At 63.3% G+C, this 12,081-nt stretch overlaps 2 protein-coding genes across 12 annotated transcripts in view; one reads left to right on the forward strand and one right to left on the reverse strand.

The window, feature by feature from the left end:
- On the forward strand, window positions 1–11,733 carry ERFE (erythroferrone). 5 transcript variants are annotated; one of them, XM_005672349.4, is made up of 8 exons: window positions 1–210; window positions 2,551–2,673; window positions 3,830–3,932; window positions 5,400–5,620; window positions 5,695–5,803; window positions 5,891–5,981; window positions 6,669–6,747; window positions 8,422–11,733. In XM_005672349.4, the coding sequence occupies exons 1-8, from the start codon at window positions 40–42 to the stop codon at window positions 8,518–8,520; spliced, it is 996 nt and encodes a 331-aa protein (XP_005672406.2). In that variant the 5' UTR covers window positions 1–39; the 3' UTR covers window positions 8,521–11,733. The 5 variants fall into 5 exon arrangements, with proteins under 5 accessions (XP_005672406.2, XP_084854989.1, XP_084854986.1 ...); XM_084998863.1 differs by lacking the exon at window positions 5,695–5,803; XM_084998860.1 differs by lacking the exon at window positions 6,669–6,747 and having other exon boundaries at window positions 8,422–9,070.
- ILKAP (ILK associated serine/threonine phosphatase) overlaps window positions 11,727–12,081 on the reverse strand; it is a 25,528-nt gene continuing 25,173 nt past the window's right edge. For all 7 annotated transcript variants that reach the window (XM_084998857.1, XM_084998853.1, XM_084998856.1 and 4 more), the window contains one exon: window positions 11,727–11,989. In XM_084998857.1, coding sequence (XP_084854983.1) covers window positions 11,849–11,989 — 141 coding nt within the window. In that variant the 3' untranslated portion in view covers window positions 11,727–11,848. The remainder of the gene's footprint in view (window positions 11,990–12,081) is intronic.

The raw sequence follows: 12,081 nt of genomic DNA on the forward strand, positions 1-12,081 counted from the left end.
AGACGCCGCGCTCAGAGACCGGAGGGATCTGCCGCCCACATGGCCCCCGTCTGCTGCCTCGCCGGAACCCTGATGCTCGTGTACGCCGGCCTGCTGGCCGCCGCCGCGAGCCTCGGCTCCCCAGAGCCCGGCGCGCCTTCGGGGAGCCGCGACCGCGAGGAGCCCCCGCCCGGGAACGAGCTGCCCGCGGGACCCGCTGCCCTCCCGTCGGTAAGAAGCCGCCCAACTTGCCGGACCCCAGCGCCCCAGAGACCTCCGGGCCTCGGTTTGCCTGCCGGGAGCCCGCACCTCCTGAGCTCCGGGGCGCCCCGAAGGCGGAGCGGGGGCGGGGGGGCGCTTAGTTCAGGCGCGGCGTCCCGAGCAGGGACCTGGGCTCGCTTGGGTGTCCCCCTTCGTAAAGTAGGCATGAAAACCGCTTAGCTTGCTGGAGAGCCGGGAGGTCTGGAGGCTGCCCCACTGCACAGCCCTAAGCTGGAAAGGCCAGCCTTGACCTTGGCTTTGCGGCTAGTTCTTCAGCATCGAAGGGAAGTTCCGCTAGACCAGGGGAAATGCCTTTTCCTCTGGGACTTCTAAGGTGGGAGGAGAGTAGAGTGTAAATAACTCCATCGTCCTGAAACTGGGAAGAAGGCATTTGTAGCAGTGTCAGCAAGTTACTGGCCCCCATCTATTTGGTGCAGTTCTCTTTGAAAAACAAAAACTGTCTTTCCTGCCAGGTGGAGGGGGCGGAAGTGGGAGGGGGTGCAGGGCCCCCAGTGACCCGTGATTTCTGGCTGGGTATGGTCACATTTAGCTCTGCCCTGCTCTTTTGTTCCCTGGGCTACAAAGGATGGTGGTCAGGTTGGGGCGGGGGCCTTCAGAGGAGCCCTCACTCTGGGTGGGGCACTCGCAGGAGGTGCTTTGAGTTTCATTCTGAAGATGCCTCTGGGTGGTGCAAAGGGCAGAGCGTCGCTGGGGCCTCAGGCCCCTACCTCTGCTCTCAGCATCACACTGGGAACCTCGATGCCCCCCCCACGAAGAACACCCCACTAGACAGGTGAAGGTGGCAGCCAGCCCTGCCAGCTCTGTGGGAGCGCCCCCCTCCCCCCGGAAGCCCTTGTTCCCACCTCCCCTGGACTAAAGGTGAACCTCCCCAGGTAGCCAAACACCCCCCCTTGGGGGGGGGCAGGGTTGTGGGGGTTGGCGGTGGCAGCCAGGAAGCAGGGAGGCCTCAGGTGCTTCCAGGTGGGTTCTGGACTTGAACCCTCATTGGGGCCAAGGCAGCACCAGAGGCTCCCCAGCTCTTTTCTGCGAGTCTCTGGAGGCTGGAGACCACGGGTGGCCATGGCAGTGTCAGACACCCACTCGCACTGCCTCAGGCCCACTTCCCAGGCCACCAGACCCCTGTGGTTCTGCCTCTTTCTGTTCCCCCAACCAAACTGGGGTCTGGGTCCCTCCATAGGTCCAGCTGGGAGGGCCAGCTCGACCCGCCATCCTGCCACGTGCTCCCCCAAGGGCAGTGTGCGGCTGTGCGGTAGGATCACAGGTCCTGGTGTCCGGGGAGAGGAACCAGCGGGGCAGTGGCTTGCGGGGCCCAGCCCCCTGGGAGATGGGGAGAAGCCTCGGGCGCCCTGAGGCCTCTGTCCAGCGCAGTCTCCTCCATCATGGAAGCCCCATCCCGCATCACAGCACACTGGCTCCCCACGGAAGGCCGATCCCGGCAGAGTGGCTACGAGTCCCCTGGGTCTGCCTCGGCCGGAAGGGCCTGGCCGGCTCCAAGATCCCTGGGGACTCCCATCAGCCACTGGACTCGGCCCCATGACCTCGTCTAAGCCCTCTTAAGCCAGTGTCCTCCTCGGCTGGCAGCCTTGCCTGCGGCCCCGACTGACCAAGGCCCACGGCCCACAGGGCCAAAGCCTCATCCTGGAAGGCGCCTCCTGGCAATCTCCTCAGGGTCAGACTGCTCAGAATGCAGCACTAGGGGAAGAGATATTTCTGGAATCATCGCTGTCCTTGCGTCTTAGCAGCCCTGAGCAAGGTGTGTGCCACACCCCGTTGCACGGGCCTCAAGTCATGACACCTCAGTGCTGCACGCCTCCCCCAGGTCCCCCCACCAGCCCTGGACTGTGAGCCTCGGCAGCCCTCAGGCGGAATTTGCCTCCCTGGAACTTTGGACCGTGGCGGTTGCCTGGGGGCCGCTTCCTGAGTACCAGTGCCCCATCCTCCGACTCCAGGAAGGCACCCTCCCTGCAGCTCCTGGGGAGGGAGGCTGGAGAGGCCTGGGCGCCCAGCAGTGCCAGGTTCCCAGCTGCTCTCAAGCCTGGCACCCGCCTTCTTCTGCCCATGTCCAGGGTCCTCTTCTCCCACTAAGTCCGGGCTGCCGGTGGCCTGTTCCCCAGGGTGTGTGCTCCGTGCGCCAGGAGGAAGGGGTTGGGGGCTGTGCTCTCTGGGAGGGCACCTCTGTGGACAGTAACAGGGGTCCGTGGGGGCCAAAGCCGAGTCCACGCAGTGACCTCCTGCACAGCCGGCGCCCCCCGGGGAAAGCCCGCCAAGCCGATGGTGGCTGTGTTCCAGGAACCCGCGGCGGAGCGAGCGCATGGCATCGACCCCCGAGATGCCTGGATGCTCTTCGTCCGGCAGAGTGACAAGGGTGTCAACGGCAAGAGGGGGGGCAGAGGCAAGGCCAGGAAGCTCAAGGTGAGCCCAGGAGCCCCAGGCTGTGTGTGTCTGTATGTGTGTGCGTGTGAGAGAGAGCGCCTCCACCTGCGGGCCTTTCCTCGAACCCCCAGAGCACCAGCATCAGCCCCACACCTCTTGCAAGCCCCCGCTGGGCACCCTGAGCTTTTCCAACAAGCACAGACCCTCACCCTCGGGTCACAAAAGTGTCCAGCCCGGGCCCAGGTGACCCTGAGTTTGGGCTCTGTTCCAACCATTTTCCCTGCACCTCTAAAGTGCCAGGCAGCCTCGCTGGCTCCCCCTTTTCTCTTCCCTCTGCATCCTGGCGTAGGAAGCCTGGTAGGGCATTCAGGGACCCAGCTGGAGCCTACAGCGGGGCTGGGGTGACATGGACTGGATCCTAGTAGCTGAGGGACACGGGTCCCTGGCAGCTTCTGGGTCGCACTCTCATTCAGCTTGGCCAGGGACCTGGCCCCTGGTTCCGATGGCCGACTCCTGCCTTGAGCCCCAGGAGGGCTGTGTCCCCTTGGGGTGCCCTGGTCAGGGAGGTTCTGCCCTTATGGAGCCCGGGCCTCACTCTGCCCTGGATCTGACCCAGCCACAGAGGGCCAGGCTCTCGGCCTGAGGCACCGGGGCTGCGGGGCTGTCTCCATGGCCTGACCCGTCACCCTCAGACCCTCTGAACCGCCTCGCTCTGCCCCACGCTGATCTGGGGGCTCCCCCCTGCTCCTCCCTGCAGAGGACTTCCTTGCTCCTGGGTTGTGTCCCAGCGCAGCTCAGGGTGGGCTCCTGGGGACCCCAGGCTCTGGGGCTGGGCCAGGCACGGGGGGACTGGCCAGTGGTGCAGTGACAGATCTTGAGATTCAGAAGCAGCCTGGAGTGTCCCTCCCTCCCCTCCTCCTGCATCAGGAAACCAGCTCCACGGCTGGCCGCAGCCCTCTGCTCCCCCACCCATGTGCCCCGTCCTGCCCCCAGCCCTGTCCCCAGGGGCCCCACCACCCCAGCCGGCCTGCAGCTTTCCCTGCCTTCTCAGGGGACCTCCTGGAGGCTGACCTCCACCGCAGGGGTCAAAGCAGGGCCCCCCTTGCCGGCCTTGGTGGCAAGACCTTGCAGAGGAGGAGCCCAGGGTCCCCGGCCTGCCTGTTCAGGTGTCCTCACTCTCGAACTTCTCTTTCAGCTCGGCCTGCCAGGCCCCCCTGGGCCCCCCGGCCCGCAGGGTCCCCCAGGCCCTATCCTGCCACCTGAGGTACTGCTGAAGGAGTTCCAGCTGCTGCTGAAAGGTAGGGGTGCCACCCACCCAGACACACCTCCTGTGCGAGCAGGCGGGGGGAGCATCCCGGAGAAGCCGAGGTGGGCTAGACCTCGGTCTGTCCACCTGTCTTCCAGGAGGTCCCTGCTCCGGGGCTGGGCCTGGGTCAGGGCCGTGGGTCAGGAGCCGGGCGAGGGGGAGTGTGGTGAGGAGGTGGGTTCACAGAGGAAGGTGGACTTGGCCACTTTGTGTCAGTAGGTGGTTGGGGACCAGCATCCATGCCTGACTTGGGAGTTGGGTGAGCCTAGCAAATATCCAAGCCTGTGCCCCCCAAGAGGGGACCGCAAAGGAGGGATCGGGGCTCCTTAAGTTTGCAAAGTGCTCCTCTGATCCCCACAGTGACCCCAGGGGGAGCTGAGCCCGACCCCTGTGATGCAGGCCCCTTCCTTCCCCTCCACTGCCTCTGCCCCTGCCTCTTCCCCCCACAGATCTCAGCTGCTGGCTGCAGAGCCCCCTGGGAAGGCACCAGGAGGCTGCCCCCATGGGCGGGAGGCAGGGGGGACAGTGTCAAGGGGCAGCACAGCGGGGAGCAGGAGGGGCAGCTGAGCTGGACGCCGCAGGGGGAGAGAGCCGTATTGAGCCCAGGGGGAGTACCCAGGGGGCTGGCCCTGTGCTGTGGCAGGTGCTGGAATTGCAGCTCAGGGAATTTACTAGAGTTAATGTCCTTAAGAGCTACTGTGAGGGAGTTCCCGTCATGGCTCAGTGGTTAATGAATCCGACTAGGAACCATGAGGTTGCGGGTTCCATCCCTGGCCTCGCTCAGCTTAACCTTGGGTTAAGGAATGGTGTTGCTGTGCACTTTCGTGTAGGTTGCAGATGTGTCTTGGATGCAGCGTTGCTGTGGCTGTGGTGTAGGCCGGCGGCTACAGTCTGATTAGACCCCTAGCCTGGGAGCCTCCATATGCTGCACGTGTGGCCCTAGAAAAAATAAACAAACAAACAAAAAGAGCTACTGAGAGTCTTTTCCCCCTTGGATGTAATGTGCTATTCGTTTAAATAGACCAGCTCCAGCGGCCCGTGAAACTTCCCTATTACTTCCAGTATAGCTGCAATAATTATTTCTTTATACTCAGCTGCTTTCGCAAAATGCCCAGTCTGGCTTCTAGGACTGCCTTCCCTGACACGATAACAATGTAAACAGAGAAAAAGCAGCAGCGGGAGGGGGGACGTGGGGTGGGGTAGGAGAGAGCGGGGAGGCAGGAGAACCAGCGCCTTGGGTATCAATCAGCCCCTGGGCTGCCCGCTAGCCAAAGCGTGAAAGGAAACAGGAGCAGCCGCAGGATCAGGAAGCCGTTTCCGAAGACCCTGCAGGCCAGGGCGGTGTCCCCTGGATCCCAGAGGGCGGCTCCAGGGTAACCGGTAATGGTTTTGGGGAGCCGGACCGGGACGCGGAGGGGCGGAGGGGGGTCCGGCGCGGCCACTGCTCGATCTGTGCCAGGCGCCGTGCGCACGCGCGAGTGCGCAGAGCCCGCGCCCTGCCCGCGCGGCCCCGCGGAGGACGAGGAGGACGCGGGGGGCGCGGGCGTGCTGGCGCTGCTGGCTGCGCCCCTGGCCCCCGGCCCGCAGGCGCCGCGCGTCGAGGCCGCCTTCCACTGCCGCCTGCGCCGGGACGCGTCGGTGGAGCGGCGCGCGCTGCACGAGCTCGGCGTCTACTACGTGGTGAGTCTGGGCCCGCGGCCGGGGCGGCCCGGGAGGGCGCGGGGGGCCCGCGGTGACCGGCCGTGTGCCCGCAGCCCGACGCCGAGGGCGCCTTCCGCCGCGGCCCCGGCCTGAACCTGACCAGCGGCCAGTACACGGCGCCCGTCGCCGGCTTCTACGCGCTCGCCGCCACGCTGCACGTGGGTGAGGCCCGGCCCCGGGGCGGGGAGGGGGGCGCCCCGCCGGCTCGGTTCCCGCCGCCCCGTGACCACCGCCCGCGCCTCCCCGCAGCCCTGGCGGAGCAGCCGAGGCGGGGGCCGCTGCGCCCCCGGGACCGCCTGCGCCTGCTCATCTGCATCCAGTCCCGGTGCCAGCACCACGCGTAAGTGGGCGAGGGCGGGGCGCAGCGGGGCTCCCGCCTCCTCCCTTGGAGGTTCCCCCATCGAAGGCCAAGTGTGCGTCCCGCCTGCCAGCGCGAGCTTTCCAGACCCGGACTCAGGGCCTGGGGGCCTGGCCTCTCCCTCTGCCCATTCCCCCAGGGGACTGACAGCCATGCAGCACCCCGAGGCGCCAGGTCCTCAGAGGCCTTTCCTGACCCTGTGCAGCCAGGGGCTGCTCCTTCTGTATCCCCAGCACCCAGAAGAGCCCCAGCACAGAGCAAGTGCTCGGCACAATAGTTGCAGAAGGCAGGCACGAATGAAGTTGAGAACCTCTGGCTGCTTTGGAAAGCCCTCCCGGGACTGGCCTGAACCCAGCCTCCCCGCTGCCACTCCCGCACCTCCAGTGCCAACGGCCAGTGTCTTGTTTCCCATCAGAGCCAAGGCTTGCTGCCCCTGGAGGTGGCCCAGGCCTGCCTTTCCTGGCCTTTGCAGCACCCCTTCAGCCTTGGGCAGGCCTGGCCTTCCTCCTGGGGACCCCGTTTGGATACCCCTCCACCAGAGACCTGGTCAAGACAGGCACTTGGCACTGGGCCAGGGTCAGCTGCTGGGGTGATTGTGAGCAAGGGTGGGTGAAGTTGGTGGGTCTGGGGCAGGGGTCTCGGGCGACCCTCTTTCTCTTTTGGCCACAGCTCCCTGGAGGCTGTCATGGGGTTGGAGAGCAGCAGCGAGCTGTTTACCATCTCGGTAAACGGTGTCCTGTACCTGCAGGTGTGTGCTCGGCTCTGGGGGACCGCCACCTGGGCCCAGCTGTGGGGCTGACCAGGCAGGGAGGGGTGCTGGTGGGTGCCGAGGAGCCGTGTGTCTCCAGGTCCCGGGAGAGGGCCAGGGCCGGGCAGAGCTCTCACGCTAGTCTGGCCAGAGCCAGGCCGCCACCAGGTCGCCTCTCCCCAAACCTGGCCCCGCAGATGCCAGTCCTTAGCCGCCGCTCTGCTCCTCAGTGTCCTGTTTTCAGACCCCCCCAGCGCCCCACGCTGAGCACGGCTGCTCCTGGCCCTTCAGAGGGACCCAGTGGACAGCAGAGGGGTGAGGGGCCAGCGATAGAGGTCAGCTCCTTGTCCGGGATGACATCACGACATCCTGGCCCATTGAGACCGTGGGAAGCAGATGCGGTTGTTTCTACACAAAACCCCGAGAGAGAGTCTCTTTCTAGAACCGTGGGGATTTGGGCAAGTGCTTGAGAAATTGATGAAAATGTGGGACTTCCTAAAAAAAAGAAAAAAATGTAGGTGCAGATGTGTGGAGGAACAGCGCCCATGTAAACAGCACCCACCAGGCTGGGCGGTTCTAAGCCCTTCCCAGAAATGACGCATTTGATTCTCCGGGCACTTGTTTATCACTTCTCTGTGACAAACAAAACACGGCTGGCGTCGTGAGGATGCAGGTTCAATCCCTGGCCTCGCTCAGTGGGTTAAGGTGCTGCAGTGTAGATCACAGACGTTCGGATCGGGCGTTGCTGTGGCTGTGGTGTAGGCCGGCAGCTGCAGCTCTGATTTCACCCTTAGCCTGGGAACCGCCATATGCCGCAGGTGCGGCCCTAAAAAAAACCAAAGCAAAACAAAACAAAACAAAACAAATAAGGGAACTAAGGCACAGAAGGTTGAGTAATTTGCCTAAACTCACACAGCAAAGCCTGATTGGAGGTTCAGCTGTGGCCGCAGGCGGCCGTGAGTGCTGCAGTGTGTTTAGGGGCCTGGATCCAGGCACTGCTGCTCAGACTTAAATAGCACATGGTGTGCCTGGGGTCTTAGGCCGTGAGGCCCAGATTCTGGGTTTCTGGGAGTTTCCAGCAGGTGTGTCTCTGCTGGTGCCCGGACCACATTTGGAGCAGCCAGGCCAGAGTACTGGTCCCACAATGGCTCTAACACACGGGTGTGGCCAGGCCTGTGAAGGAAGGGGCACCCTTTCAGGCTTCAAGTGCAGCCAAGAAACCTGTTTGACTTTTTTTGTTTTGTTTTGCCTTTTCTAGGGCCGCTCCCACGGCATATGGAGGTTCCCAGGCTAAGGGTGGAATCGGAGCTGTAGCCGCCGGCCTACACCACAGCCACAGCAACGCGGGATCCGAGCCGCATCTGCGCCCTACACCACAGCTCGTGGCAACACCGGATCCTTAACCCACTGAGCAAGGCCAGGGATCGAACCCTCAACCTCCCGGTTCCTAGTCGGATTTGTTAACCACTGCACCACGACAGGAACTCCAGACACCTCTTTGGCTTTTGAACCCCACTCTGGCCCTGAGCAGAGACTTGTTCCCACACACGTGACCTACAGGGAGCCCATGGGCGCAGGGGGCAGATGGAGCCAGGGAGAAAGCACTCGAGTAGGTCTGAGACTCTGGGTGTGCGCAGGCGGGCAGCACCCGGGCTGACTCTGCCCTCCCCGCAGATGGGCCAGTACACCTCCGTCTTCCTGGACAACGCCAGCGGCTCCCCCATCACTGTGCGCAGCGGCTCCCACTTCAGCGCTGTCCTCCTCGGTGTGTGACCGGCCACCCCAGGCCCTCTCGCCGGGCGAGCGCGGCAGGAGTGCACACAGTCTCGGGGCAGAGGCGCTGAAGAACTCACACTGGCCACCGCAGTTCAGCCCACAGAGGACCACCGGTGGGGGACGTGCGAACCCTCCCAGGGCTGGGCGTGACTTTAGGGTGCCATCTCTTAAAGGGGGAAGCCCTCTTGGGCTGTTAGCTGGGGAGCCAACCTGGCGTGCCCAGGAGCACTCGCTTTGTCCCTACCTGGCTGCAGACCTGGGCCCCTCCCGGCCCCATCGGGCAGCTCACCCATCTTCCCGTGTGTTCTCAGGGGCCCCCTGTGGGGGTGCCAGCACTCAGGGGAAAGACTGCCCAGCCTGCCCAGGGTCCCCTTGTGGAGGGGGGCAGGCTGCTCTGGGCTGAGGGACTTCCCAGGGAAAGCCAGGTGTATGGCCCGCCCAGCTTGGTGGCAGCCTTCTCACTGCCCCCAGTCCCTACCTGCGGCTCCTGGTCCCCACCTGCCCCTCTCCCCGGCCACACCTTTAGCCTGCCATGGACCTCAGGGCACCGTGTGGCCTGAGTGACCTTAGCACCCAAGCCTCTCCTTGTAGCCATGGCCATAGAAGCCTCGCTTGCAAGCTCCCCCCGCCTTCCCACCAGGAGCTGCGCTGCCACCTCTGAGAATTGTCCCCTGAACAAGGTCCCTTTGCCCGCGCCCCTGCGGCTCTGGCTGACAGCCAGGATCCACCCATCCGATGAGAGAGTGGAACGCCCTTGCAGATGAGGGACAGACGCACGCTCTCGCTGCCCAGCCGTGGCCTGGCCGGGTCCCTCCAGCACGGGGGCTGGAAGCATCTCCCCCACTTGGGTGGCGACGTGGCTCCAAGCTCGGATGGGTGGAGATGGTGCTGAGAAAAAGCTCATCTCGGGAGGGCCGGGTCCCGGGTCCTCTGCTGCTGCAGCAGTGATGGGGTGGGGGTGGGGGGTCTCTCTGTGCAGAGAAGGGTCTCTGGGAGTTTCTGCAGTTTCTTCCAAGATGGAGGCCCCGACCCCACTTGCTGGGGAGGTCCTCCCAACCCCCGTCCCTCCACACGGAACAGGCTACGGGATGTCCTGGGACCAAGCTGGCCCGGCCAGGGTGCCTGCAGGCCTGAGAAGGGGCAGCGGCTGCAGTCACCTCTCACCTTAGCCCAGCTGGCCGCGGGGCGAGCAGGTGACGAGGGCCAGGCCTGCTGATCGCAGGAGCACTAAGCTTCCATCTCCACCATGAGAATCCAGCCTCTCCCCCCAGCCGGGGAGCGGGCGCAGCACACACAGACCACTCTGTGCCCTCTGGCAGGCCGGGCACAGTTCTCAGTAGGACTCGTACCCACCCTACCAGGAAATGCCAGCTGGTGGGTGTCCTGCCTCCCCAGCTCTGTGATAAAGGGGGTGTGGCCACGCCCTTTTCTGGATTTCACTTTGGGTCCCGTGGGCAGACACTTTAGAGCAACAACCTTTGACCCTCGAAAAGCCAGATCTCTTCCTTTTCTCAGTGTGAGTGTGTTACACAGCAAGTTATTCAGGTATTTATCGTGTAATAGTGCCAAGTGGGATCTATTTATATATAAATAGACAAAACTGACCTTCTGGGGGAATTGTTTTTGTGATTATACAAAGTTACAGGAACAAAGGGCAAACCTTAAAACAGACACTTAAATCATTTAGACGGGACGACGGATGGAGGTGTGAGTGCTGGGGGTTCGGGGGGCAGAAGGACGGCCTCCAGCCGTGGAGACCCTCCGACCCCATGGAGCAGGTGGCGGGGGAGGGGGGGCGCCTGGCCAGAGACAGGGGCACTCTGGGAATTAGGGCCACAGGGCCACAGACGGGCGCCTGGCTTGCTGCTGGAAGGAGTTCATTGAGTAAATAGTTCCATGTCCCAGTTCTGAGACGCTGAGGTGCTTTTCTTCAGCGATGGGGCCCTGCATCGTCCCCGCACTCAGCAAAGGGAGGGAGGCCGGTCCACCAGCAGAACGCAGGCGGCGATAAGGCTGTGTGTGCAGGTTGGGCGGGGCCAGCAAACATGTCAAAACAGCTTCAAAAGCAAGTTTTCAGATCTTACATCATCCAGAAGCTAGCATTTACAGAGAAGGACCTAAAAGCTGCTTTACTAAGAAGTGATAACAGCAATACCAACGGCCTGCTTTCAGATATAAGGGCTTGAAAAGTATTTTATTTGCTTTTTAGGGCTGCACCCGCGGCACATGGAGGTTCCCAGGCTAGGGGTCTAATTGGAGCTGTAGCCACCGGCCTACGGCACAGCCACAGCAATACGAGATCCGAGCTGCGTCTGTGACCTACACCACAGCTCACGGCAACGCCAGATCCTAAACCCACTGAGCAAGGCCAGGAATCGAACCCCACAGCCCCATGGTTCCTAGTCGGATGCGTTTCCACTGCGACACGACGGGCACTCCAAAAGTATCTTAGAGTTTGTTTTTCTGAGTAGGCGGAGATGCACTTTAATCTGACGTGTTCCTGTGAAGATAATCTCAGCCCGGCACAGGGCCAAGTGAATGCACGTGCACGGTCCCAGGCCAGGGATCGAACCCACACCACAGCAGCGGCCTGAGCCAACGCAGTGACAAGGCCATGTCCATAACCTGCTGAGCCACCAGGAAACGCCACACGCCTAACACGGGAAGCCGGACTTCAGAGGCCACGCTGAACAGCAGCTTGACTGCCCAAACCTGGGAAGTGCACCTGTTACACCCGAGGACCCAGCCCACCACAGACTGCCGTCAGCAGAATGAGAAGCAGGCTGAACCACGTGGTGTTTGCGGCGGGCCCATCGGGGCACCTGCGCCGGAGGAACGACCGCATCCATCAGTCTGCACTCCCAGCTCAGCCTGGATCCCGCCGCCTCATGCTTCGGCAGCTTCTTTTCGTATGGAAACCACACAGCCCGAGCTCTCCAGCAGCCCTGGGTTCTGGTCCTCGTCTGTCAACACCGGTCACCTGAACGCCTCCCTAGCCAGTTACCACGAGGGCGAAAGAGCCCTGGAACGGCGCCCGTAAACCACCAAGCACCGCACAGCCAGCAGCGTACAGACAGTCACTGGCCGATCCGCGACGCCTCTGACGGGCTCAACAAGGAAAGACCCCGAGCCCTTCAAAAGCAAATTCCGTCAACCTCTGAGGGGTCCCGAGCTCCTCGAAATGTCAAAGATAACTCACACTCTAGAAAAGAGAGAAACCTTTATTTACAACCACGGGCAGCCCACCAGAGCGCATGAAACACACAATGCGCACCAGACACCGACGGGCCCGGGGAAGCCCAGGGCACGCAGCCCCGGCCCGGCCTCAGCGCCCTATCCGCACCACCATCACCGTCACGTTGTCTGCGGAGCCCCGCTGCACCGCCTTGGTGGCCAGCCGGTTGCAGGCGGCTTCGTAGCGGGCGTCCACGGCGGGCTTCCCTTCCCGGCTCTGGATCTTCTCGTCCTGCGGGGCGGAAGAGGGTGCTGGTCAGCAGGGGCTCCTGCACCCCCGAGACAGCACCGCCCTGAGCGGCGGGACAAACGGACGGGTCCGCC

This window comes from Sus scrofa, chromosome 15 (assembly GCF_054392235.1).
Source record: "Sus scrofa isolate SSC_HxYL_T2T_F1_AM1 chromosome 15, Sscrofa_HxYL_maternal_Yorkshire_Landrace_v2.0, whole genome shotgun sequence".
Taxonomy (NCBI): Eukaryota; Metazoa; Chordata; class Mammalia; order Artiodactyla; family Suidae; genus Sus; species Sus scrofa.